This window comes from Mesoplodon bidens, assembly GCF_964165515.1.
Source record: "Mesoplodon bidens genome assembly, chromosome: X".
NCBI classification, from domain to species: Eukaryota; Metazoa; Chordata; class Mammalia; order Artiodactyla; family Ziphiidae; genus Mesoplodon; species Mesoplodon bidens.
Window position 1 is genome coordinate 566,760 of NC_138163.1, and position 27,666 is coordinate 594,425.

The 27,666-nt window shown below is 48.1% G+C and overlaps 1 protein-coding gene across 1 annotated transcript; it reads right to left on the bottom strand.

Moving 5' to 3' along the window:
* Positions 1 to 4,623: 4,623 nt before the first annotated feature.
* TKTL1 (transketolase like 1) lies at positions 4,624 to 27,069 on the bottom strand (the record flags this gene model as incomplete). Its single annotated transcript, XM_081221819.1, has 12 exons — positions 26,971 to 27,069; positions 22,896 to 22,993; positions 21,095 to 21,286; positions 20,886 to 21,013; positions 19,472 to 19,665; positions 16,207 to 16,371; positions 12,096 to 12,252; positions 10,447 to 10,577; positions 8,655 to 8,738; positions 6,285 to 6,381; positions 6,036 to 6,155; positions 4,624 to 4,796 (listed from the first exon to the last, which is right to left on the bottom strand). Exons 1-12 carry the CDS (start codon positions 27,052 to 27,054, stop codon positions 4,624 to 4,626), a joined length of 1,623 nt encoding a protein of 540 aa, XP_081077945.1. The 5' UTR covers positions 27,055 to 27,069.
* Positions 27,070 to 27,666: the final 597 nt, after the last annotated feature.

Sequence of the window (27,666 nt, forward strand, 5' to 3'; positions counted from 1 at the left end):
CATCCCCATTCTCCAGATGAGCAAATGAGGACAACACGACACAGAAGGGTTGAGTAGCTCGTTCTGAATCACTAGCTAGCAGGTGGCCGAGGCGAGGTGTGGATCAAGGACACTGGCCTCTAAGGCTGACCTCCTTTTGCGGGCTAGGCGCTACATCTGGATCGCTCCCTCGCAGGGAGGCTCCTGGGCCCTGGTGCGTGTGGCACATCAGCTTGTCCTGAAGGCATCAGAGGTGAGTCCTGGTGACTATCCCCGCCCTGGCCTTGGGCCAGCCCATAAAGGGAGGAGGGTGGGAAAGAGAAACCCCTTATATTCTTGTGCTTAATGCGGGGTGGGGGGGGCTTTGAAACACAGACTGACATTACCTTTGGATTCTCCTGAGATCAGAGAGCAGTTCTCATGGGTATTTACAAGTCGGTTGCATGATTGTGCTAGAAGGCTACTCCAACTCCCCAAATCTTCAGCAGCCTCCAAGACACAAAACAAAGATACCAAGGAAGGAATCACAAAGATAAGACTAATTTTAAAAGCCCAGGCCGATTTGAAAAAGAAAAAGAACTTTGGAAGTTAAAAACAAAGCCACAGTCCTTGAAATAAAAATCTCAACAGATGAATCAAACCACAGATCGGATGCCACCGAAGAAGGAACCAGTGACCTGGAAGATAGGTGGTGCCTCGGAAAACACCTCCTGCCCCTCCTGCGCCGTTCCCCCTCTTAGCCGATGCTGTTGCTTTCTCCTTCCCTGAGAAACTGCAGCAGCCCCTCCTCAGAGATCCAGCCTCTGTTCTTCAAGGCCCCTTATCCTGGCTTCTAGGCTTCAGATGACGTCAACGCCCTCCCTTTTTCCCAGGCTCTGGGGGTGGGGGGCAGCTTCTTCCTGTACCATCTCTGTTCCTCCAGCCCTCCGATCCCTGAGTAACCAAGTGGGGCTCGAGGCACCCATGACCTGCGGGGGCCTCACCACTCATCAAGCTCTCCCTTGCGGTTGACTGGGATGAAGGGCCAAGTGCAGCAAGTGCCCGGGGGAGCCGCAGCGGCTGCTGCCCTGAACTGTCGTGGAGGGGACGCTGGGGATCAAGGCTGTGCTGTGGGGTGACTCCAGAGTGTCCCCGGGAGTGCCCAGAGAAAAAACTGACAAGGTCAGATTCCTTACCTCTCAGCTCAAGGCACAGTACACAGCCAGAGCACTTCCATGGCAGCCCTAAAAATTCTCTTCCTCCTGTACCTGCAGGGCTGACGGTGCTGGAAATCAAACACTACAAACACAAACAAAACCTGCATCATTGTGCGGGTTGCAGAATCCCAAAGTCACCTGAATTCCCAGCCTCTCCATGTTTCTCGTGTGAAAGGTACGGCACTGGCTGGAGGAGCGGGACCCTGAAGCCTAGAATCGGGACATCTGGCTGCCCTCGGTGGAGGCTGACAATTGGGAAGCCCCGGTCCCCTAGAACCTCCGTTGCGGGTGGAGGTAGCCTGCCCTCCCATCTCTGGCAGGCAGCTGTTCTCTCCCTTGAGGACTGTGTCATCACCTCACCTGGCACAGATGCCTTGCAAGGGGACACCCACTGTCCTCCACACCCTCTGCCACCACACCCTGTTGCCATCAGACCCATAACTGAGGCCCAATCACAGCATGATCCGGGGGGACAGACCAAAGCCTGACCCTATAGGAAACAGCTCATACGTCAATAAATATTTTCCATAAGGATATTAAAAAAATATTTTCCAGACTTCACTGATATCTACCAAGTGAACTGTATTTGAACATTTGTGGTAGTAGGTTCTCAGGGTGTGCGACTCAGTAGGTGAGGTGGGCCACTCGATGGGGTGGATTAACTGATAGTGTATTTACTAGAGGTTCCAGATTAAAAGTATTAGGACAGGGACTTCCCTGGTGGCGCAGTGGTTAAGAATCTGCCTGCCTAGGGACTTCCCTGGTGGCGCAGTGGTTAAGAGTCCACCTGCCAATGCAGGGGACACGGGTTCGAGCCCCGGTCCGGGAAGATCCCACAGGCCACGGAGCAACTAAGCCCGTGCGCCACAACTACTGAGCCTGAACTCTAGAGCCCGCGAGCCTGCGCTCTAGAGCCCGCAAACCACAACTACTGAAGCCCGCATGCCTAGAGCCCGTGCTGCGCAACAAGAGAAGCCACCGCAATGAGAGGCCCGTGCACCGCAACAAAGAGTAGCCCCCGCTCGCCGCAACTAGAGAAAGGCCGCGCGCAGCAACGAAGACCCAATGCAGCCAAAAATAAATAAATAAATTAATTAAAAAATAAAAAAGTATTAGGACATACAGCTGGTGTGTGTAGTCTAGCACCTCACATGCTTGGCTTGGACCTACTACTGACCTGCATTTCATGGGTTTTGATGCCACAAATGCCCTGACAGGAGGTGCAGGACAGAATCCATACGCTTAGGGAGAGAGGAATTTCAGAATAGATTCATCGTATCTAGCCTGAACACTCCATCCCCCAACTGTGTTCCAGGGATCGGTCCAGAAGCAGCTCTTTTCAGCAAGGCGCTGAGAGAGCCATTAGAGCAGGAACACTAGCGTAAGGACTAAGGACCAGCAAAAGCGAAGGCCCCGACCCCAGGAGCAGTCTGGCATGTTCCAGGAAAAGCAAGAATGGTGGGCTGGAGCCAAGTGAGCAAGGCGCAGAAAACGAGCCTCTAGGAGGGAAATCGTTGGGCAGCCTGCTACAGGACTGCTTGATGCGTATAACCCTAAATCCTCTAGTTCTGGGAGCAAAAACCTGACTTGAGTTGCCCCCGTGGAGAGTCACACCTTCTCACCCAGTTTGCAGACCCAGAGCCCCCTGATGGAAGGGGAGGCCGTGTTCCCTGGGAAGGACCTTGTTGCAGCATTGCTGGAAGTGCACACCGCAGATCTTCCCAAGCCTTCCTAAAGGACCCATTCACTAAAGTGAAAGGTCGTCCTGGAGAAGAACAGGTGTGTCACACCTGTCAAGTGACATGGGGAAGACTTTGTTACCTTCTTGCTCTCCCCACCTCTAGAAGCGTGGGCACCTCGGGCAGATACGTAGATCCCTGGTGGTGTGGGTACTAGCTCTGGACACTTCTCTGGATGCTATTCTCGGGCGGGCGGGGGAAGGATCCGTGCTTTATCTTAGAACATCTCAGAGACACACTCAGGAGGCCTGGAATTGAGTGGGCGGGGAAAGAACTGTGTGTGGGGGTGGGTGCCACACTCTGGGCCCTGGGAGGGTGGAAGCTCCCAGGAGTACAGATCAAGGCAGCTCTCAGAGGCCAGGACTGGGGCCCAGCCGGACAAGGAGTGACAGTGCTCGTTTGCCCTCTGGGTGGGGTCGCCACCTTCCTCTTCCCCTTCTCCAAGTCACCCTGGGGAGCACAACGTCTCTTTTCTCTGCCGGGTCAGGGTGGGCCCAACGGTGCTCACGGGGTCTCCTGAGCCCTGGATCTTGGGGTCGGCTTTTTCTTGGCCTTTCTTGCGGGAGGGCGCAGACCGCCTGGGGCCGATGCAGGCCCCAGGTCTCCAGGAAAGGAGGACTTCGCGTACACCTCGCAAACAAGAGGGCTCAGGACTCTTCGGTTATGGCGGGGGTGGTGGTGGCCTGCGGAGGCGGGGCCTATCTTTAATTTAATTTACCTGGCAGGTATTTTCTTTTTGTATTCCAGCCACATGGTTTACATTCTCAGAGTGAAATTAAGGAGTCAGCTCAGGGCTGGCTTTTCAGGCTGTATACTGTCCTCTAGTGGTGCATCTCCTGCCTGGTACCATTTCCAGGGCTTGTTAGGAGACATGGCTCTCTGCTGGTTTAGATAACAGCTCCTTCCTCACTTAGGATTTTATCAAGGAGAAACCAAATCACAGACACAAGGCACAAATGCAATAAAGCAGGTAGCCTGTTTTTAATTGCTTTATTAACATTAACCCTAACTAGCATGCTTAGCAGATGAGTACAGCTGAGATAACAGTTTGGTTTGCTCACTAGGCAAATGAGACATTTCTGAGATCTCATAGGAGAGTGCAGTGTGGAGACTAGAACGAGTTGTGTCCTCTCTTCACAGAACTGTCACCGCAAGCAGCACAGGACATACTAGGAGCTTTCCCTGCTGCTCCACAGCCTCCTCACAGAATAGGGGAGATGAAGGCAAACACCAGAGGAAATTTCAGGGCAACTGCAGTCACACAGTACCTGGGAGGCCACAGGCAGGACGGCAGCAGGTGAACTGGACTGGGACAGCAGTGCGCAGCGTGGTGTATAGTGCTGCCAAACCTGGGCAATGGCGGGCTACAACTCAATTCGCATTTTCTTTACTTATGACACACATTTAAGAAACTGTTACCTTATGTTGGTCCTCAGCCCAGTTATCTGTAGTCTCATCAGAAAATTTATTAGGTGGTTGTTTTGTTAGCTATTCTGTCACTTAAAACCTTATCTTATAACCCATATTTATGAGTCAAAGGTGAAAGTTACTCTTGTATACGTAGTTATGGCTTAACAGGAAAGTAGTTAACTGGCTTTGCTTTTAAAAAGAATAAAGCGCAACAGTATAGATTTAAGTAATGGTTTGGCAATAAGCATAAATGAAAGGTAAAGAGGCCAGTCTTTACCTGACCGAAGCCAACAGCTATTTTAATTCATTAAAATACACTTCACAGCCACTGTGATGTTTCTGGCACTGATTCCAAACATACTGAGCAGCTCACTCGGGCTTCCGCTCTGAGGCACTACTGGCACTGCCAGGTGGTAGACCTGGATGTCAGGCTCCATGGATACCGCTGCACAAACAGCCTCCCCGATGCCACCTGGAGAAGCAAGGGACATTAGGCCTGCTCTGGAAACAGCTGGTCAGCCTTAAACCCCCTCACATAGACGAGGCCTTTGGATTTGTGGTTCCCATTGATTCATAAACAACCATCCCCTGACTGCCCAGAAGCATCTCGTTCAAAAGTGCGAGTCTCCAAGTTGCTCCCAGCCTCCCTTATGGCAGGGGCTCTGTCCACTGGGGCTCCATGGATGCAGGCGTCTGTGGAACTCAGATTCTCAAAGCTCTCAGGAACCTACGAACTGGATGCCGGCTTCGGAAGGGCCGGCTTGCAAGGCTGGCCCTGGGGTGGTGCCCGGGCAGTGGGCCGGTGCGAGTGCCCTGCATCGACAAGACACTTTCCCTACTGATAAGGGTGGTCCCTGTGCCTGGACTCTTGGCACCACAGGGTGGTTTAGGGGGCGCATGTGCTTTCCCCTGGGAATCGGGAAGTTTGGCACGGGCCGGGCAGTGACCAGCCCTCAATGAAACCCGGGGTGCTGAGCCTCAAGTGGGCTCCCTGGGTCTCCAGGGAGGCATCTGTCACTGCCGGAGAAGGGAGAGTGCTCGGCTGGCCCCTCAGGGGAGGGAGAGAGGGGAAGCTGAAGGTGTGGGGTTCTCCACCCCCGACCCGCGTCTTCTGTCCTTGGGGGTGCTGGCGTGTGCCCTTTCCCTGTCATCAACCTCAGCCGGGAGGGCACTGGAGTGCTTTCCTGCAGATCACTGGGGTGCTCTTGGGGCCCCTGACATGCGAACACATGAAGCTCCCCACTCCCTCCTCTGCCTCACCTGACCTTCCCTAGCCAAACACTGCCCAGCCCCCTCTCCCTGGCCACACTTTTCCTGCTTTTGCTGTGTTCTCTGCTTGCAAGGCACTATTGCCATTTTTTTGTGGGGGGCAAACTATTAATCATTCAATACTCAAGAGCAACTGTGAAGCTTCTTATGACGCCTCCCCTCACAATGCCAAGTTAGACACTCCTCTGCACTGCCACTGAGCCAGCTACCCGGGGACCAGGCAGTGCACACTGTGCTGAGCACACACAAACGAGGATGGGCACGGCTCCACCCTCAGCCAGCCAGTGTAGGCGGGCGTCACAAAGAGCAAGTAATACAGGTTGCTGGGTGAGTGGTTGGCTGGAGGTGCTGCCCACGATCATGGCACACCTCTGGTCAAGGAAAACAAAAACACGCTGCACCAAAGCAGACTTTCAAAGTGGTCCCCAAGGCCTGCACACACCTTCTAAAGAGTGATCCTCCACTGTGATAACCTGGCCACCTGTGGCTTTTGCGTTGGAGATGATGGTGGCTGCATCCAGGGGTTTAACAGTAAACAGGTCGATGACGCGGATAGAAATATCTGGAGAACAGAGATAACCAGATTGGTGTATGAAGCAGACTTAGAATAAAAGACAGACTGGGGCACAGAGGCAGCCCAAGTCCTACCACTCCCAGCTTGAACTTCAGCATTCAGCAACAACCAACTGACCTTGCTTAGAAAGATCATCGGCGGCTGCTAAGGCTTCATGCAAAGTCACTCCAGCTCCAACAACTGTGATCCTGTCGTTGACACCATTGCGGACGACCTGGTGTTGCACCCACAAAACAAAAATGCTGTGCTTACTCCACACAGAGTGCGTCTCGAAGCGGAGGACACGCTACACTGCTCTCCGGAGCCTCTACCAATTTCACTCCTTAATAGCTCACTATGAAAGAGGCCGAGTCAGCACACTGACCAACAAGGACATGTTCTTTTTAATAAGCCCCACTTCATGTTTGTTTAACAAATTCACCTACTTTTCCTCTGGATTCAAGACGCCAAATTACTAAGTTCTTTTACAATACGTATGCAAAATGACCCTTTAGCAAAGCAGGTGGATTTCCAACTGGGATGTGAAAGGCTGAAGGCCAGAAGCGAGTTGTACAGCCCATCTGCTCCAGAGCATGGACTCACACCCACCAAGGGGTCTGAAAAGGCACCACCTCTGGACTGCTTGCATGTCTTGCTGGGGCACTGACACAGAATGGACTCTGATCATGAACATGCTAATGGGGACCATTTGGGGGCATTTTTGAGGTGCTGCCCAAGTGCCCTGTGAAGCCCGTGCATTAGTGGGCCCCTTCTGTGGCTGTGGAAAGCAAATCTCAGAGCAGGAGGAACTCGCCCAGGGAAGGGCTAAGACCAGCAGCCAGGCCCATCTGCCTTCAAAGCCCATGCTCCCAACCACTCGCTATTCTGTAAGCAGACAGGGTTCTCTGCTCTTTTTTTCATCGTTTTGTTTCCTCCAAAGTCACCCAACCAAAGGCATCTGGAAGTCTGCATTGCATTCCTCTGTATAGCTTTTCCTGTAGCTTAAGAACCACTGCTGATTACGGATATTCAGGGCTTCAAACCACCCATCCCCATTCTTCGAGAATGTTCTAGCGTTTTCACACACACACACACACACACACACACACATATACAATGTATAGATACATACATATACACATATATACATACACACACCTACGTCCCCCTTTGCAAACCCAGCCCTTGAATTATCCATGGCATGCATATTACCACACACGTTTTAACTCACATCAGGAAGTTTACTTCATTTTGTCAGGACAGGACAAACATGGGGGGGGCGCAGAAGAGAGATATGAGAAAGCTTTGAAAACCATATGACTATCACCAAGACACACTCCCCACCACCCCCGGAGGCAAACATATAGCTTTGAGTTAGACGTGGGAGTCCAGGGAACAATAGTGTGAACGTGTAGCTCACACTGAAGTGAACAGTACAGCTTTTCCATTCGGCAGAACGGAACTATGGGGGACTGTTAAGTGCTCTGGGTACAGCTGCCCTACTGTGGCGCTCAAGGCATCCAGCGCTCATCCACTCGTTCTGAGCACTGGCCACTGTGAATTGTGGAGCAGCCTAGCCCTTAGCAATCAAGTTGGGAGTCACCTATTGCTCTTCAGGAGTGGCTACCAGTCTTTCACATACTTAAGGGGAGTATTAATGACGTTCTAAAAGGCTTATAAGATAAAGACAGGACATAAAACTTTCCTATGCAGTATGATCTCAACTAAGATATACACATATATATACGTGTATATAGAAAAAGCCAGGAAGAAAACGCGCCCAAATGTCTGTAAGCACTACTGCTCTCTAGGTGGTGGGCAGTCACTTATTTTCTCCACAGACGCTGCTGGTTTTCTGCACGCACAGCTGCGACAGGCAGGCGCACAGACGCCAGGGTGCCGTGGGGGCTTGAATCCTGGGCTTCCTGAACACCTTCTCTGGCCCTCTACAAAACATGGCTGGTTGCTAACAATCTGTGCTTCTAGGGCTTTCTCAAGGATACAGGAGATAGGAGGCACCTTGCAATGCCAGCCTTTTATCAGCAGGCCTGGGGGTGAGGCCACAATCCATGTGCAAAACCAACCTCAGGGTCACACAATGGCCAGAGGCAAGATGGTTCATATTTGTTTGTTGTATTCCTGGCCTTGGACCTGCAAAACCAGGACCTAACAGATATACTATTCATCTGAAATGGGTTGTATCATTTTGTTTAGCTTGAGGCTGTGATAAGGTACAGCAAAGCAAATCAAAAGCCTTCAAGTTGTTACCAGCTTATCTTTAAGGGCGCAACAAAGAGGCTCCTTTCAGAAAGGAGAAAAGTTCAGTTCAGGCTGATACTGGCAGAATGTTCCTTCCTGAAGAAAAGCAGGCAAAGGTCATGAATTTTTTTTAAACTAGTGCAAAGAAAGAATGAAGCGTCAACTGTGGATGTCTCTAGCGCTGGCTTTAAGAACAGTGCTCTCCACATGAACTGATACTGGAAGACACTGGAGAACTTGAGGCCTTACCTTGGCCTGTCCAATCTCAAAGGTTTCTTGTGGGGTGTAAATAACTGCAGTTTCTGGCCAACTGATCCGAATGTAGCACATCTCCTATAGGGTGTAAATGAGCACCAGAGCCACAGTTTAGAAAATCAAACTAAATTTCCAACTAATAAACCTCAAAAAGAAGCGGGGGAGGACCTAACAATTCTTTGTACTAAAAACAAAATGTGCCTTTTGGAGTGAGGGCCAGCTGTCACGGGGTCAGGTTACTACGAAGGACCCTGCTGGGGGCCCTGTGACGAGCTCTCCACACTGCCCTGGCTCACCCATGTAGGAAAGCTTTCTCAAATATAAATCGATCTGTTGTGTCTCCACAGAACATAAACGTGGGGCAGGAACACTGACTCACCTTGAATAGAAAGCCTATAACACATGGGAAACAACTTTTGTCACAACAGCTTGTAATGCTCCATCCTTAGAAGTACCTTAGACACCGGAATATAAAATGACTATTTCTCCAACAAAAAGATGTAAATATGTTTTTTTATCACCTTGAACATATAAACAGGAATGTAAATGAATACTCCAATGTCCAGAGTATTTGTTAATTTACATACATATTTAAATCATACATGATAAACCAATACATTAATTTAGGAACACTGATTCCTTTTGTTCATTTACATGTTATGAACTAGTTCCATTTGGTGTATTTTTACGAGGTAAAATTTACTTAAGTGGAGCACGCACCGAATTCTGATAAGTTATACACCATGTAACCATCTCCTGAGTCTGGATAGCATTTGCACCTGCCCAGAAAGTTCCCTCATGCCTCTCTCCTGTCACTCTCCCCACCCAAGAAGCAACCTCTATTCCGATTTCCATCACCACAGCTTTGTCTCTTTTGAACTGCCCACAAATAAGATCCTGCAGCACACGAGATTGCACTGTACATGCAAGGACATAAAACAATGTCTAGGATATAGCAAGTAGAAAAATCCAGGACTATGTGTGAGGCCACTTAGGTTTAAAGGAAAAAAGTCAAAGAAACTCATGTCTCTAACACGTTGGAAACGCTTGGAATGGAACCCGCACAACCCACCCCAAGTGTGCCCAGGGTTGCCTGTGCAGGGGCATGGGTGCGTGCAGGGCTGGAGGGTGAGGTGAGTCTGGTGGCCGCTAGCTAGAGTGGTTAGAAAGATAAAGATTCTGTCCCCTAACCTCTGCTGCAGGTGGGTTCTGGACAGGAGTTAGGTTGTGTCCATCTGATGCCCTTGGGTGAGACTTCAGGAGGGGCAGGCAGGGCAGAAGCCAGACTTGTACCCTTCTAAGCTGTTTCTGAGGGCGGGACAGGGCTGGGGACCCCAGGGTTTGTCTGCAGTGGCCTCCCACTGGCAATTGTCCAGTTTTCTGATATCACGAGGGGGCAGCTGCACGGGCTGTGTCTAAGGCAGCACATGATGGCTTGTCGCTGGAGCCCACTTCCGTGGCCCTGCCAAGGGCTCCCTGTCTCAGAGCCCCAGAGCACCCCCTCTTCTTGACCCAAGTCCCACCCGATACAGGTCGTCAGGGGTTCGAAATTCTTCTGCACTGTTTTTTACAATGCACATGTATTCATGTTCTTCGTGGTTCATCACCTTTTTTGGGGGTAATGGTTCTACTTTTAAAAGGAATCCTACAACCAAATTTCCTATAAGGAATATCTATTTTCTTTATGCTGACAAAAAAATGGGGGGAAAAATCAAACCATCAGTATCAAACTAGCATCAGAGCCCAGAACCATTTTCTGCCTGCACCAATGTCCCCTTAAAAATACCTTGGTATTGGCCGCCAGGAACACAGCATGCTCCGTTGAGATGGCATCGCTTGGATAGAAAATAGTGCAGTTCGGAATCGCTCGGAACATGGCCAGATCCTCCAGGACCATCTGGGAGGGGCCGTCTTTACCTGAGAAAGCAAAGCCATCGCCCAACAAAAAGATGAGCCTGCTCTCTGTCAGTCAAGCAAGCGTGCTGCCATGGCGGCCACCATCGCAGCACACGTCACCGCCACACTCCACGTGAGGCTCCTAACTGACATCGCGAGCAACATGGCATAGGCCTCCTCTTGGCCCCAAGCCTCGCCAACACCTGGCACACGGTCATAGTGCTGCTGCCCTAAGTGACCCAACACTCCTCCCTGAGCACCAGGTCTTTGGCCCTGTTCTCTTCTCCCTAGGAGGGCCCCCTCAGACTCTGTCATTTCTTCTCTGCTCTTCTACCTTCTCCATCAAGACTACAGTTTTCAGACTCAAATGGTCTCATTCATTTCTCATGGCCTTCAAAGTAGCTGAGCATTACAGAACATAACCTTTGGGGTGCCCTTGGGGTGCTGCTGGAACTCAGGGGGCCTTCGTGTGTGGGGGAAAGAAACTCTGTGGAAAGACAAAGCCCAATGTACACCAGGGTGGCCTAGCTCTTCCAGCTAGGAAGGGAAATGTCACCATGTACACTGCCTGGCCTGGGACCGCTGTCTCTCCTCAGAACCCCAGCTCCTCTGGGCTGCACCTGGAGCCACTTCTCCGCTTAGCTGAGTTTACAACTTACTCCTCACCCAGCCCCAGGCAGAGACCCCAGACCTCTGTCCAGGCCCTCCTGTCTCCTTGCTCTCTTCCCCTGCATCTGGCCCATCCAGAGACTTCTTAGCCAGTCGTGCTCTCCCAGGAAGTCCCCAAGACGACACCCAAACATGCACTTCCAGCTCTCCCCTCCAGCATTCTGGTGTAAGCCGTCACATCTACCTTGACCTGCCCCGCCACAGGAATGTCAGATGCCCCATCTTTCTAGACTCCCCATTTCTGTCATCCACGAACACGACTCCTGGATGTTTCCCAGGCAAGAAACCCCTGGGGGCTGGGGTTTTGCTGTTCTTGCAGCCTGAGACTCCTCCTTCTGTCAGCAATGTTGAAATCTTTCTTCAGGTTCTCACAAATTTGCCCGATTTTCTATCCACTGCTAACACACACCTCGGTCCTCCTCCTGGCTCCCGCGTTTCCCACAGTCTCCATGTAGTCCATCCACGGTTAGTGCCCACGTGTTGGGCCCCTTGAGGTCTCCCCTTCTGTCCAAGCAGGCTTCTCGTCCCCACTTAGACTAAGGCAACCAGAGAGCAGTAAACAATTCGGTGATGCCAGGGTGACCCAATCCCTACCTAGTATGTGGCTTGACAGAGAAGAGGCGCTCAGGACAGATAATTATTTCTCTGTGACAGAAAAAATGGGCACTTTTCAGTAATACCAAGAGATCGGCTCAAAAGTTACCCAGAATGTCTGGAACTTCTAAAACATGACATGGCTTTTTTCAAAAAGGAGGTACGATAATTAAACATTATGGAACCTTAAGTACGCTGGCAGTTCAACCTCTTACAGGCTAATCTTTCTCTGTAAAGGAGGAAGGCGATTAAGATGACTGCACCGAGGACTCATACCTATGGATACACCGCAGTGGGACCCAATAAGGTTGATGCTGGTTTGAGAGATGGCTCCCAGCCGGATCTGATCAAACGCTCGGGTCAAAAAGGCAGCGAAGGTGCAAACAAAAGTAACCGTCCGACCACGGGTGGCGCATCCAAGTGCCACGCTCACCTGCCACACAAAGAAGGTGAATCAGAACACTCCCGGACCCCACCGCCCCTTCCGCTCCCCAGCACAGAGTGTGGGGATCTCAGGGAAATCTTGACTCTGCACCCTCTCACCTTGCCACTCCTCCCCCAGGCACCTACCTGGGAAACCCCCAAACCTGGCACATCCACGGTGTCCCCTGAATGCTGCCAGAAAAGAGAGGAACTGCAGTGCTAACCCTGCTCCTTCAAATCCAAGATGTGGAAGCTTGGGACACTCAAGGCCGCCCTGCAGTCCCCGTGGGTCAACTTCCTATTCTCTTCCCCTACCTTCTGTCCCCTCTCTCCCTGCCCCTTTGCATGCTTCCCCTGGGCACTTCCGGGGAAGAGAGGTGAACAACGGAGGTTCTCCCATCCCATCCCCACGTCCCCAGCGTGTCATTAGCAGACCGGTACCTACCTGAGGCCCACCTGCCCACCCAACTGATCCTCATCCTTCTCTTGCTTTCTCAAGGGCATCTCTGACTGTGCAATTATGCCCGCCCCCATGTTCCCTCAGTTTTTCCCTCTCTGATCACTGAAGTGTGTGCTAGTATCTTCCATCTTCCCCCCTCACTTTCACCTTGTCCTCCCGCTCCAGGTGCTGCCCTTCGTCTATGTTCTCCTTCACAAGAAACTTCGCACACTTCCTCATTTCCCACTTTCTGCCCGTTTCCCTTCATCTAGGCTGCCATTCCCTGTGAGGGACCCAGAAGCTGCCAGATGCAGAGGTCACCTGACCCTGTCTGCATCATATCTGACCTCTCAGGAGCCTCCAGCACTACAGATCACCCGTCTCACTGGACGCTGCTGCTCCTGCCCAGGCTGGTTCTGCTGGGCGGTGCACCTAGACTGAGTCCTGGGGCTCGGGCCACACTCCTCCCCAACTGCCCCCTCCACGGGGAACCAGCATATGGTCCCATTGTGTCACTCTGATGTGCTTGATGCTAACCACCCCTCTCTCTCTCTATTCTTCACCTCCCCTGGAACGCCAGGCTCACGTACCCTGACAGGTTTCAAACTAGAAGATGAACATCTTGGGGGTAAACAAAGACCGTCCAAGGGGCACATGGCTGTGGCTGGTCTCAACGTCAAGATCCTTGACCCCCACGTCTGTCGGCCAGCAAAAGGGCCCAGGGCCTGCTTCCTGCCGTCCCCCCAATAATCGCCTCCCAGTCACTGACTGGCAAAAGGCGCCCTCTCACCCACACCGGGTCCTTCAGTCGGGCAACATCCTGGAGTGTAAGAGCTCCGGATCAAAACAGAAAGGACAATTCGAAATAATCATAGCAGCCTTGAGAAACTACAGAACTCAAAAGATTGGATAACAAATTCTTTTTTAAGTCAGGGGTTTTCCAATTCTTTTAACAAAACTGAAAGAGAACCTAATGCAACTGTCAACCCTTTACAAATAATTTTCCACCAACAACTTTACATGAAAGATCACTGTGTGGTTTTGGCCTATAACAGGGAAGGAATTCAGATGAATTGAATGATGTTGCCACAACCAAACTCTTTCCCTTCCCATCACCTTATTTATGTAAACAAGGTTTCTTGGCACTTACATCATTAAAATACGAATAGATTTTGTTCTGAAACTTGTCTCATTCTAGCTTTAAGTGTACTTAACCAATGCTACACAAGCTAATAATTATAACTGTAGCTCAATCCAGAAGAAAAAAAATTGTAATGCTCCAAGGCCTGTGGACATAGGAAAATTTTTAAAAACTATCAGTGTATATACATATTTTTATTGCAGAAAAGAACTGTCAATAAAAGGCTTTCATGCATAAATATATTTGGGGAAGCAGAACGGAAATAAGAATTCAAGTAGAAAAACGGATTTAATTTCTGACAAAGAGAGCCTTCATGTAATTGGATGATTTGAGTATTAAAGTGTCACAAATTTCAATATATGGGAAATTATATCCTTTGCATCTACTTAAATCTGTGATGAAAAATTTAGATGTTAACTTAAAGCTAGGCAGAAAAGGATCTAGTTTAGAAAAACACATTCAGCAGTTTGGAAAGCAAACACATCTGGAGATAAATGACCTATCCTCTAACCTACCTGGCGCCCCCATCCCCAGTCTAACAGGTACCCTGACCCCCTACCCCAGGGTGCAAAGAGAGCTCCGTTCCTCCCCCAGTCTTGTCCACGTCAGGAAGCGACACTCCTCTGCTCCCAGGTGCTCTGGCCTATGCCCTAGTGCCAGCCTTGGTTCCTGCCCTGACACCTGCCCCGTGGCATCCTGCCGACTCTCCTGTCAAAGCAGATTCTGGATGAGTCTGCTTCTCTCCAACCCCACAGCTACTGTCCTGGTCCAAGTCGCCATCTCCTGTCACCTCCCCCACTTCCCCCAACAAACTATTCTCCACACCGGCCCTTCCTTTTGCTCCCTAAACAGCTCAGATTTGGGCATGCCACAGAGCTAGCTGGGCCCTCTGCTGGGAATACCGTCCTCCGAAGATCTACGCATGACTGACTCCTTGTCACTTAAGTCTCAGCTTAAATGTCTCGGCCTCTGAGACCTTGCTCCTGACTGCCCTAGTCACGCTATCACTGTAGTCACCAGTTGCACCTGGTAGCACTGGATAGCACCCACTTGCTGGCTGCTTCTTTATTCGTTTTTTTCAGTTGCTGACTGAAAGAATCAATGAGTTAGGAAGCAAGCTTTTTGATAGGCGGCTCAATTCAGAAAATTATGAATTGTATTTTTTTCCATTCAAAATGGAAACAGCTTAGCTTAATGAGACGCACAGAAAAATGTACATATTCTTACAATTGCAATGACCTACTTTACTGAACAGGGGGGCTTAAATTCCAACACTGACAGGGCCAGGGAAGCACCGTGAACAAATGAGCGGGCCAGCAGGAGGCAGGGACATGGTGAGCTGGCTGTGGATCCCCATCTAAATGGGGCCCCTGCTTGGCCCCAGCTAACTGGTGGCAGGAAGGAAGGAATGTCGTCCCAATGCTGCCAGATCTTCCCAATCTTCAAGAGAATCCAGAAATCTGGATTCCATATAAAATTTCCTGACTTTTAAAAGCTGGCAGCTGGGACTTCCCTGGTGGTCCAGTGGTTAAGACTCCGTGTTTCCAACGCAGGGGGCGCGGGTTCGATCCCTGGTCGGGGAACTAAGACCCCACATGCCACATGGTACAGGCAAAAAAAAAAAAAAAAAAAAAAAAAAAAAACGACAACTAATTTAAAATATTTGTAAATACTACTTGTTCCAAATACAGTATCTCTGGTGGTCACGTAAGGCCTACTGGCCCATAGATTTCTGGCCAGTGCTGTTTTTGGCCTCTACGATGTGAAGGTACATGTGCGCTGGCCTCTGCACTGGCACAGAGCTTTACAAGTCAAGGCGTTTACTTGCACAAACTCCTTTCTCTCTCTTGAGGGGAGTGTGTGTGGATATGTGCATGCATAAGAGACTCCTGCATTAATGTCATCCTGGGAACAGACTGAAGCACAGATAAACAGAACAGCTCTACCTAAGGCCACAGCACTGCTGACATTCTTGAGGCTGCAATTAGGGCAACACTTGAATATCTAGGATATATTAGGCCCCATGCAACAAGGTGGAGAGAAAAACCACAGTCCCTTGTAGCTTTCAATCTACTGGCCTCTGGGATGTTGTAGGATTGCCTGGTTGTGGGATGGGCAGGGCAGGAAGAGTGGGGTCACCTAGAGCTACCAGGGAGCTGGGCATGCTTTAGGCCTGGAGACCTGAGGGCAGATGGCTGGAGCCCCTCCCTGCAGTCCTGGAAGTCACCCCTCAGACTCTGCCTGGCTGCTCTGTACTTGTTTCCCCCGACACTTTTTCCCTCCAGTTCCTTTGCTTTTATAAGTGGAAAGAAAAACTGTAACACAGCACAGGCCTCCTATGTCTGTCAATGAGAAGCCTCAAGGTGGGTCCCCAGCATACATACCATGTTTTGCTCAGCAGCAGAACACTCAATGAAGCGCTCAGGGTGCTCCTTCTTGAATATATCAGAGCAGGTGGAGTTCTTGCTGTCACTGTCCAGCACAACGACTCTGTCATTTGCACGGCCCAGCTTAGCCAGAGCCAAACCACATGCTTTCCAAGTAGCTACCTGGAAGTTAAACAGTAGAGTTTCTTAGAATGGGTTTAGAAGGAAGGTGAATTAGTAGAATTATAAATTGTCATCTACCTTAATGAAGAAAGCAAATTTGTGATTCACCAATAATCTCCTTTGGGGTCATAAAAAAGGACTGCTAGCCAATTTTAAATCCATACTTGGCTCACTGGGTATCAATTTCCCCCAAATAAATTTATTCTTCTGTCTCATTCCTATAGTTGATTTAAAAATTTAAATTTCCCAAAATGCAAATGCCTCTGTGAGTGTTTAACTATAAAACTGATGATACTCACTGTAAATATTAAAATGTAGAACTTCAGAAACATAATACAAATAAACAATTCCATTAGGAAATTGTTTGAGATTGGACTCAACCTATGGATTAATTTAGGGGAGAACTGACATCCTTACAATATTGAGTTTTTATATTAAAAAAAAACAAGGTTTGGCATTTCCTCAAAGAGTTAAACAGAATTACTACGACCCAGCAATTCTACTCCTATAGGTATATACCCAAGAGAAAAACACATCTATACGAAACGTTGTACACAAATGTTCATTGCAGCATCATTCACAATAGCCAAAAGGTAGAAACAACCCAAATGTCCAGCAACAGATGAATGGATAAATAAAACATAAGATACACCCATAAAATGGAGCACTGCCACCACATGGATGAACCTCGAGAACACAGTGCTAAGTGAAATAAGCCAGACTCAAAACTTTGCATATTATATGATCCCATTTACATGAAATGTCTGGAATAGGCAAATCCACAGACACAGAAAGTAGATTAGCAGTTACTAGGGGTTGGGTGGGAATGGAGAGTAACTGCTAATGGGTATAGGGTTTGTCTTTGGGATGACGGAAATGTTGTAAGATTGAGTGTGGTGATGGTTGCACAACTCTTGTCATTCAATGCTAAAAACCATTGAATTGTACATTTCAAATGGGTAGATTATATAGAAATCCATAGCTTTATATATCTTTATTATCTCAATAAAGCTGTTATTTAAAAAAACAAGGTTTTCCTCCTCATTAATTTGTCTTTGTTCATTCATCTAAACACTCTTAAAAATATTTTTTAAAACAGGCAATTCATGTAGATGAGTACAAAAGTCAAGTTATGAAAGAATATCGAGTGAAAAGGCAATCTTCCTCCCACTCTCCCAGTTCCTCTCCCCCGATGTAAGGGAAATGACAGGTTTGTGTAGCATCCTTTTGGCAATGGTCTACTCACAAATACTTGGTAAGCATCTCATGCATACAAGGCATGTGAGCTTCTTTTAGGGCTATAGTTTTATAAGTATCTTAACATGGACCTTATATACTTAAGTTTATTTTTAGTTATTTTAGTTTTTATTGCCATTGTAAAAGGGATAATCTCTCCATTTTATTAATATAAGAATCAATCTTTGGATATTAGTTTTGCTACAAGCTCTCTTTCTGGACTCCTCTTATTTCTAACCATTTTCTGTCGATTCTCTTGGGCTTTCCAGACATACGACTCTACCACCTGCAAATAGGCTTGCCTTTTCATTGTCAGGACTGAGTCTTTTATTGTTAATGATCATAATTCCCCCCTCCTGATACTGGTGAACGATATGCATTACTAATTTGAACTTCACTGATTCATATACTTCTTTAAGGTACTGAGTTGAGACCAGCGAACATTTTATTTAGAATTTTTACATCAGTATTCATAAGTGAGGTTGGCCTGTAGTTTTTTCCTTTGGGCCAGCATTATAACATTTTGGCTTCATAAATGGCTTTTTCCATAGTCAAGCAGGTTTGAAATAGCCTAGGAATTAACCCATTCCTTGAAGGTTAAAATTAAGTCACTCTTGCAACTTAGTGAGCCTGGAACTTTGGAGGTATAACTCTTGGACAGTTTTCTCAAGTTTTTCTATGGCTGTTGATCTCCTTAAGTGTTTTGTGTCTTTTTAGTCAATTTTGGTATTTTATGTATTCCTAAAAGAGGTCCATTTTTTTTACAGGTTTTCATACCAATTAGCATAGTTTTCTCAAAATTCTGTTTTCTGCATCTGTGGTTATCTCCTCTAGTGACTAATTTTATTCATTTATGATTTTCATCTCTTTAAGTAGGCTAGATAATGGTTTGTCTACTGTATTAGTAATTCAAAGAGCCAACTCTTTGATTTGTGTATTCATGTGACTTCTTGTTCTTTAATTCATTAACTTTTTACGAACTGGCCTGTTTCCTTAATTTTTCCTATTAGTAAAATATATACACTTCTTTCAAAAAATGAAAAGCTTCCATAATCCCACCTACCTTCCAGACATAAACACTTCATCATAATCAATGGTGCAATTGACATTCATTCTATTCTGCACACTTGCACAGGTGTTTCTGTAGGATAAGTTCCTGTGAGTTGCACTGCTAGTTTTGAAGGGTATGAACAGCTAAAGTGTTAACACATATTACCAAAGTAGCCTCTGTTTATATGTACTTTTCCCTTATTAAGAGCATTCTTCTGCTTTTAAATTTGTTTTCTAATTTCCCAAATAGTCAATTCATTTATTTTAAACCCATATTACCAGGCTAAGAAAACGTAGGTAACACTCAAAATGTCCCCAAATAAATAAATATTTCCTTCCTCCCAGTCTTGCCACCTTATTTCCTTAGGTTGTGAAGACCCTGCATACTTTGAATACAAAAGTGGTAACAAAAAGCAGAAAGGCTTTATGTTCAGGGTTTCACGCCTAATTTGTTTCCTTTTCGAAGAACTGGTCTTTGATGAATTGGCGTGTTTCCTTGTGTAATCCAGGGGTTAAGCCCAACAGATCAATCCAGCCAGGCCCCCATCCTTTGAGTAGACACAGAAGCAAGCAAAAGTTGCACAGCACTGAACACAAATAAGCAGCGACTGACTGGTAAGAAAATTCAGACCTGAGTTAAGTTTGAAATCAAAGAATAAATATCAGAAACAGTAAAGGAGAAGGTAATCCATATTTATTGCTTATAATCTTTAGTTAAATATCACATCACCTAACAATTTGTTCATTCCTGGAGATCAGAGTAAACAGAGTCCTCTGTATTTAGGAAAAGCAGAGAAAAAAGCAGTTTGCCTACCATGTCACCAACAGCGTAAGCAGGTGGAGAGGTCATTTCTATATCTGTGATGTTGATTTGAGGCGAGTCTTCAACAGGGGGTTTTGGGTTAAGCTTCTTCTTGGTCTGTATCTGGCTCTCAATTAGTTTGATAATTGCATCCACTCTTTCTTTTGGCATTGGCCTTTCATGCCAATTTTCTGCATCCTCAACAGCTGCAACCCAATGGATAAAACACATTAATTCCCTAAGTATCTAATGAGCTCCTATTTGGTCATCTGAAAGACATCCAGATGGAGAAGATGTCAGCCACAGAGTAAAAACCTGGCACAGGGGGCCTGACATAGTACTACAGTCGCAGGAGACGGCCTTGACAAAGGCCGAGAGGCTCTTGAGGGGGCCACTGGCCCATGTGCTGGTGAATGGAGGGGAGAGAGGGAGATGAGGCTGGACAGGCAGAGCAGACCATGGAGGATCCTATGGGTATAAGGAGTTTGAGTTCTGTCCAAAGCAAGATGGGAAACCACTGACGGGTTTGGAAGGGGGATGGTGACTGATCAGATCCATGTTGTAGCAAGATCACCATGGCAGTCATGTGGGGGCTGGCTTGGGGAGACTGCAGTTAGGGAGAGATGACTGGGCCTGGGCAAGAGAGATGGAGAGGAGCAAACAGACTTGAGACGTACGTCAGGAGCAGAATCAATCAGAATCGATGATAGACTGGGTGTGTGGGTAGGGGGCACATAAGGGAGAGGTGGAGGCAAGGACAATACCCAGGTTTCTGCCAGGAGCAAACTGGTCCAGTCGACATTTACTGAACGGGGGTACCAGAATAAGACTGTATTTTGAGAAGGAGTCATAGAAGAGTTTTATTCTAAAACGTCAACACTAAAAACACACCAGGGATCACACCTACTGCAACTATTTATACTTGAGATGAACAACTTCAGATGTCCCCTTTGAAAGCTGCAAGAAGTTAAGACTTTCAAAACCCCCTCCCTTCCCCGACCCTCAGTTCCACAGTTACCTTTCCCAGAGGCGCTGCTTTACTAGTGATCTGTGTGTCCTCCTAGGTAGCGTGGGAACAGACTAGGGCGCTTGCAGGCACGTACACTCACGTTTACGTATCTGCTCACGCTCAGCCCCCCTCTGGCTCTGCACTCCCGTGGTGATGGCTCCCTGCTGGTCCTCTGATGGACTATCCTCTCAGCCACTCCCTTGCGCTCGCTTGCTGGGGGTCTGGGCTTCCTCCCTCTTGCCTTAACCAGATCTACTATCTACAAGCATGAAAAAGAGCAAAAGCGCTGGGCGCACGTCACAGGCGTAATCACCGTGCATGAAGTCAGCTGTCTGCCCAGCTAGACTAAGCCTCTCTCCACCTCATATGCTAGGCAGGTTTTTGACAACCACAAGCAGAAAAGCAACACTTCCTTACGTGACATGCCGTGGCCCCTGAAGGTCTTGGCAACTACAGCAGTGGGCTTGCTCTTCACTTGAGCCGCCTGCTGGAACACGTCGCACAGTGCCTCCACATTGCGGCCATCCACCGTGAAAGTACTCCACCTGTCAACAGAGAAGTGGGCCAGGTTAGAAGGCGAAGGGGGGATGGGGCGGAAAGAAGGTGCCACAAAACAGGACAGTTACCCAAAGGCTTCACAGCGCTTCTGAAACAGGTCTATGCAGTGCTTGAGGGGCAGGGTGCCGCTGTGGCACACGCGATTCACGTCAAAGATGGCCACGAGATTGTCCAGACTGTAGTGGGAAGCAAAGGCCATGGCCTCCCAGACGGAGCCTTCCGAGGACTCGCCATGTCCAATGAGGCAGAAAACCCGGTAGCTGGGGCAAGCCAAGAGATGTTAGGACCCTGCCTGGGGCTCCTCTGGGCAGCTCGAGCAAATATATTTCATGGAGAGAAACAAAGGAGGAGACTGAAGCAGCTGCTTCAGACCTAAGACAATTTTCCTTGTCAACGCTGCCCAAATTCCACAGCTGAGGAAACGCAGCTTTAAAAGCTTGGGCCTCACGACATGGGCTGCACCTTTGGCTAGTCTTCTCATTCTAGCTGTAAAAGTAATTTCTACGTTCTTCTGCCACTTCTCTGAGCCCAACGAATAAGAATGGATGGGGAGAAGGCAGCTCCCTTAAATGCCCAAACATTTACATATATGGTTTCTTGATAAGCTCCATGTTAAGCACTGCCACCTTCTATTTCTGATCTTACAAATTTATATACAATAATAACAATCAAAACATCTGACCTCAGGAGCATTTGTTCTGTTATAAATATTAAACTCCTCCGCAGCAGAAACATGAAATGCTTAAACCACTAAAACACAACCCAGACCCCACAAAAATGCTATAAATGAAGTATAAAAAAAGTGATTAACCACAGGATAGGGACTAACAGAGAAAACAGTGAGAGATGAAAAGGTCAACTGTGGAGGAAGCACAACAAAGTGCCTCCAGAGGGGCCACCTGGGCTGGAACCTGGGACGGGGGGGCTGCAGACTCAGGCACCCTGGGTAAACCGTGGGAGTAGGACATGCACACCATCATGGCCAACCCTGAGCCCCCCAGGATCCCCCATCTTGCTGTTCCTACATCAGCAGCACCTGGGCACACACCCCTGCAAGAAAGGCATGGATCTGTCTGTCTTCAGGAAGGTGGACCATTCCAGAAAAAGAGACCTTTGATTAACATGTAGGGGTCCCCAATGGAAAGGCAAATACACCATCTGTTCACTCTATAGTGAACCTCACTGAGATATGGGAAACAGGAAGATGTCTCTTAGTAAAAACTTGAATCCTAGGACTTCCCTGGTGGTCCAATGGTTAAGACTCCATGCTCCCAATGCAGGGGGCTTGGGTTCGATCCCTGGTCAGGGAACTAGATCCCACAATGCTGCAGCTAAGACCTTGCATACCGCAACTAAAGATCTCGCATGCCGCAACTAAGACGCGGCGCAGCTAGCTAAATAAACAAACAAACAATAAATAAACTGTTTTCTTTCTTTTTTAAAACATTTATTTATTTATTTTGGCTGTGCTGGGTCTTAGTTGCAACATGCGGGATCCTACAGTTGTGGCATGTGGGCTCATAGTTGCAGCATGCGGGCTTCTTACTTGTGGCATGCATGTGGGATCTAGTTCTCTGAACAGGGATCGAACCTGGGCCCCCTGCATTGGAAGTGCAGAGTCTTACCCACTGGACCACCAGGGAAGTCCCTAATGAACTGATTTCTATACTGCAGGCAGCACTTAGGACCCAACAGGAGATGCTAGAACGGCTTCATGAAATATGATTTCTTTTTACTCCTTGAGTACTTGGTAACCTGAACTTTTAACACAATCACTGTCTTCCCAAACTAATATGTGATAAATAAAGCCAAAGTGCTGGGGGAGGGGGTGGGGGGAACAGTTAAGTGGTTTCTGGGTAAACGCTTTACCTGGCCTTGTCAAAGTACTTGCCAGTATATGCCATCCCACATGCGATCCCCAGTCCTTGCCCCAGCCATCCAGTTGCCACATTAACAAACGACAGTCTCTGTAAGAGAAGGGACCAAATGAATCTACACACCCTCGTGCACCCCAAAGTGTCAGATCAACGTCACAAAGCCAACAGAGTCACAGGTAATCCAGCTGGTGAGGGCAACTGGAGCTCTGACAACATAGAAGTGGGAAGCTTCTGCACACAGCAGCCTAAACAGAGCCCAAGAGCAAAGCAGAAAAAAACATAAGCACAAGTCTTGCCATTTCCACAAGACCTTTTATCTAGTTGTATACAGACCAGATGTTCAATGTTTTTGGAGAATATAGACTCTTAAATAGAAGCTAGAAACACTGGAGAAGATTTCAATTTCCGTGGTTTGTAAAACTCAAGTCAACTGAGATTTGAGAAGTGGTGATGTAGGAGGTTATGCTAGAAATAAATCACTTTCTACCACTGCTCCATTTATCCCCACTGACCTGCTTGTACGCACAGGCTATCACTGTCCCACGGAGAGAATGTGGCCCTCTGAGGGCCACAAGGTGGTGCCAATGCCAAAGGTCTGCTGCGCTGAGGCCTCACTCACTCCCAAGCTTCTGAAGAGATATCAAACTTATTCAACACTTCCGCTGCCACCATCTTGGCCTAGCCACAAACATCTCTTGCCTCTGTCAGAGCAGTGGCCTCCCTGCTTCCCTCCACAGTCATTCTCAACACAGCCACCAGGCGGAGCACGATAAAACCGAAGTCCGTCCCCTCAGTCGCTGCGGAGAACTGTCCAAGGTCTTGTCATCTAACGTCAAGTAGAGCTCAAGTTCTTGCAGTGGCCTGTTCACTCCAGACCCCCATCACCTCCCACTGCTCCGGGTGCCTGGCCTCCTGGCTGTCCTTTGAGCACACCACGCACATGCCTGCCTCAGGGCTTTAGCACCTGTGGCTCTCTCTCCCCCAAGTGCTCAGTGCTTGTGCCTAAATAAGGGCACAGCTTACTCCCTCACACCATCCAAGTCTCTGCTCAAATGACAACACCAAGGCTTTCCTGGACCATCTCCTTCACCTAGTACCTGCCCTCCACTTCCCTTGGATCTAGGATACTCAGCTCCATCTGACATGCTATTTCTGGGTTTGCCCCTTGTCTGCCCCCTCCCTCCATTCAGATGTCAGCTCCATTCAGAGGCTGGTTTGTGTTGTCACTACCACGGATGAGTGTACAGTAGCTGTTAGTCTCAGATCCCTCTCCTGTCTTGCTCCACCCTACTGTTCTGCTCTTCCTGGGGCTCCTGAGCTTCCTGAACTTTCTCTACGTGCTTTGTGCCCTCACAGATTCCTGTTTTGCATCTCTAGCCCCGAGAACTGTCCCACTGAAGTCTCTCTTGACAACATCGCTAGCTTAGTCTTTCTCCCTACAGCTCCTATTTTACTCCTGTAACAAGCTCTGGCTCCCAGGTGCCTTATGCGCCCTTGGAGCGAGCCTGCGCTCTACACTCAGACCAACTCCACTTCCCCCCAGCTTTAACGCAGGGGACAAGTAAGCCCACTTCCATAAGGCTTTGCTCTCTGGGTATGATGGTGAGGAAAGCCCCGTTCAGGAAGCAAGAGGCTGTAGGATTAATTGAGAAGATTAATGGGGCATCAGCATGATGTCTGGCATGGTGGAAGCATGCCCACATGGGTTCCCTTTCCTTTCCCAAGAATCCTTTCGCTGTGGGGGGGACACTCACAACTGAGGGGCCAAGAATAAAGATGCACACAAGCTGCTGAGGGCACCCAGGAAAGAAAGCTTTCTCGTCCAGGTGGTACTTCTCATCTTTGTTCTGACACAAAGTGTGCTTCAAGAACAAATTTACAAGAAGGCTTTTTGGTTACTTCCCAGGCCTCCTTGGCTAAAGAAAACAAAAGAGCTGATAAAATAAAAACTAAGGCCTGGGTGGTGGACGGAGAGATCATGAGCACCTCAGTCAGTGCCATGGCCAGGCCTTAGCAAGCGGCCTCCTCATGCAGCTGTCTACATAGATACTCCTGCCCTGGGAGCACAGATTATGGAGACCCTGGCTTCTTGGCCTCTAGCAAATCCATTTACTCCATTCCCAACCAGAGCCAAGATGGACTATGCTCCTGAGTGTTTTCTTTTTTAAAAAAACTAAATTTATTTATTTTATTTATTTTTGGCTGCGCTGGGTCTTCCTTGTTGCGTGCGGGCTTTCTCTAGTTGTGTTGCACGGGCTTCTCATTGCAGCGGCTTCTCGTTGCGGAGCACAGGCTCTAGGCGCATGGGCTTCAGTAGTTGTGGCTCGCGGGCTCTAGAGCGCAGGCTCCGTAGTTGTGGCGCACGGGCTCAGTTGCTCCGCGGCATGTGGGATCTTCCCGGACCAGGGCTCGAACCCGTGTCCCGTGCATTGGCAGGCGGATTCTTAACCACTGTGCCACCAAGGAAGTCCCCTGAGTGTTTTCTCTTGTCTTCAAACTTTATCTGCTGCGTAAGTCTGATGAACACACAAATCTGGCAAATGAGTAGTGCCCAGCCTGAGGCTACACGTCAGAAAGTCTCTCTATCCCTCTAAGGCCAATGACTCTGATTATATGATAGCAGCAATTACGGGATAGTCTAGGCATCTTTTTTTTTTTTTTTTGGGCTGTGTCGTGCGGCTTGTGGAATCTTGGTTCCCTGACCAGGGATTGAACCCAGGCTCCCAACAGTGAAAGCGTGGAGTCCTAACCACTGGACCACCAGGGAATTCCCACATCTTTCTCTTTTTTTTAAAGTAAAGCTCTAAACACCCATACTTTGTTTGTATACCTACAGTTATTCAGTTTTTATGATGAAGGAAATTCAAGCTTACAGAAAAGTTGTACGAATAGTACAATGAAGTTCCATATACTCTTTACCTAAATTCGTTGACTATTACTAATGGACTTCGTTTGCTTCATCTCTCTTCCTCTACACACACGTTTTATTTATCCTTTGCCAAACCTCATTTGAGATTGTGTTTTAGACACCAAGACAAGGATCACAACTACGGCTCCAGGTACTCTGCCTATACTCTGCCTTTGTCTTTACTTCCCGCTGCCCAGATCTGGGGTTTCTATTTGCACATGTCATTCTACCAGTTGAGCTTTAAATGCTTTGCTCAGAACACAGCAAACTTTCACACGGCATCAAAAGAGCTGCTTGTTCTTCTAGATTGACCTTGCTTTTAATATTTCTTTTCTTTCCTGTCCCCCAATGTCATGAGGTATCTCGTACTATAGCTAGCCTAATGAGAAACTCCTTATTGGTATCAGGTCAGATACACAGAGAAATGGAAGAGAAAGCTGACTGATGGGTGGGATGTCCCTCCAAATCAAGCTCAACGCTCCTCGAGCTCAACAAGTTGGATTCACTCACGTGGCCCTCCTCTATCCAGGTGGCAGAGGATCGGAGCAGCATGACCCTGACAAGGGGGGCTTTACTGGGGTAAAGTGAGGCACCATCAAAGGAAAAGAAGGACTGCCAGCTGCCGCAAGTCTTCCTTCCCAGCACGCAGTCCTCACTAGAACACCTTTAGACCTTTATGAGGTGCCGTGGTCTGAATGTGTGTGCCCCCTCCCCAAAATCCATTATGTTGACAACCTAATGCCCAAGGTGATAGTATTAGGAGGTGGCGGTCTTTGGTTAGTGATTAGGTCATGAGGGCAGGATCCTGAAGAGGGGGGTTAATGCCCTTATAAAAGAGAGACCATTTCTCCTTACATCACACGAGGATACAGTGAGAAGTCTGCCACCAGGAACAGGGCCCTCACCAGAACATGACCATGCTGGTGCCTTGATCTTAGACTTCTAACCTCCAGAACTGTGAGAAATAAATTTCTATTGTTTATAAGCCACCCAGTCTCTGGTATTTTATTATATCAGCCTGAACAGATGAAGACATGAGGCAAAGAGAGAAGCACCAAAAGGATAAACAGAGGCCATTTCAGGTCTTGTTGCCACATGGTGGCTTTTAAAATGAGTTCAGGAACCAAGTGTCTGAGCATGGGTTCCTACGCCAGCTTACCTTGGAGAGGATGAATCTGTCATTGTTCGGGTTCTCCGGGTCCATCTGTTTATACCTCATGATGTAGAACAACAGCACGGACATGATCTCAGAAGCACTGCTGCACAATGTGGGGTGGCTGAAAGACATGGCACAGGTCGTTTCTCACAGGCAAGTGACTCACCAGGGACACACACAGTGCATGAGGAGGCCTTTCAGCACATGGTCTCCTCAAACTGGAAGCAGCAGTCATTTCTCCCAGCCCTGAAAGAATCCAGCCAAGGGAAGGGGATGCTGGGCCACTGCCCACCAGGTTCACAGCTTTTAAGGATGCTTTGAGGCCCAGGAACCTCACAACTCCTCTCCCTGTAGGGAGCAAGACCTCACAGACCAGCCCCCTTCTATCAGTGGAGCACTGGCATACTTGGGGAAGTTCGCCTGGTGACTCTGTAGGCATTTGAGTGTCATTTCACTTGTATGAATTCATCTGTGATATCATTAATCAGAAATTTCACAAAGCAGAAATAAACCCACACGTATGTGGTCAACTAATTTTTGATGAGGGAGCCAAGAATACTCAACGCAGAAAAAACAGTCTCTTCAACAAGTGATACAGGAAAAATTGGATATTCACATGTAAAAAAATGAAACTGGACACCTATCTTACACCACTCACAGAAATTAACTTGAAATGGATTAAAACTTAAACCTAAGACC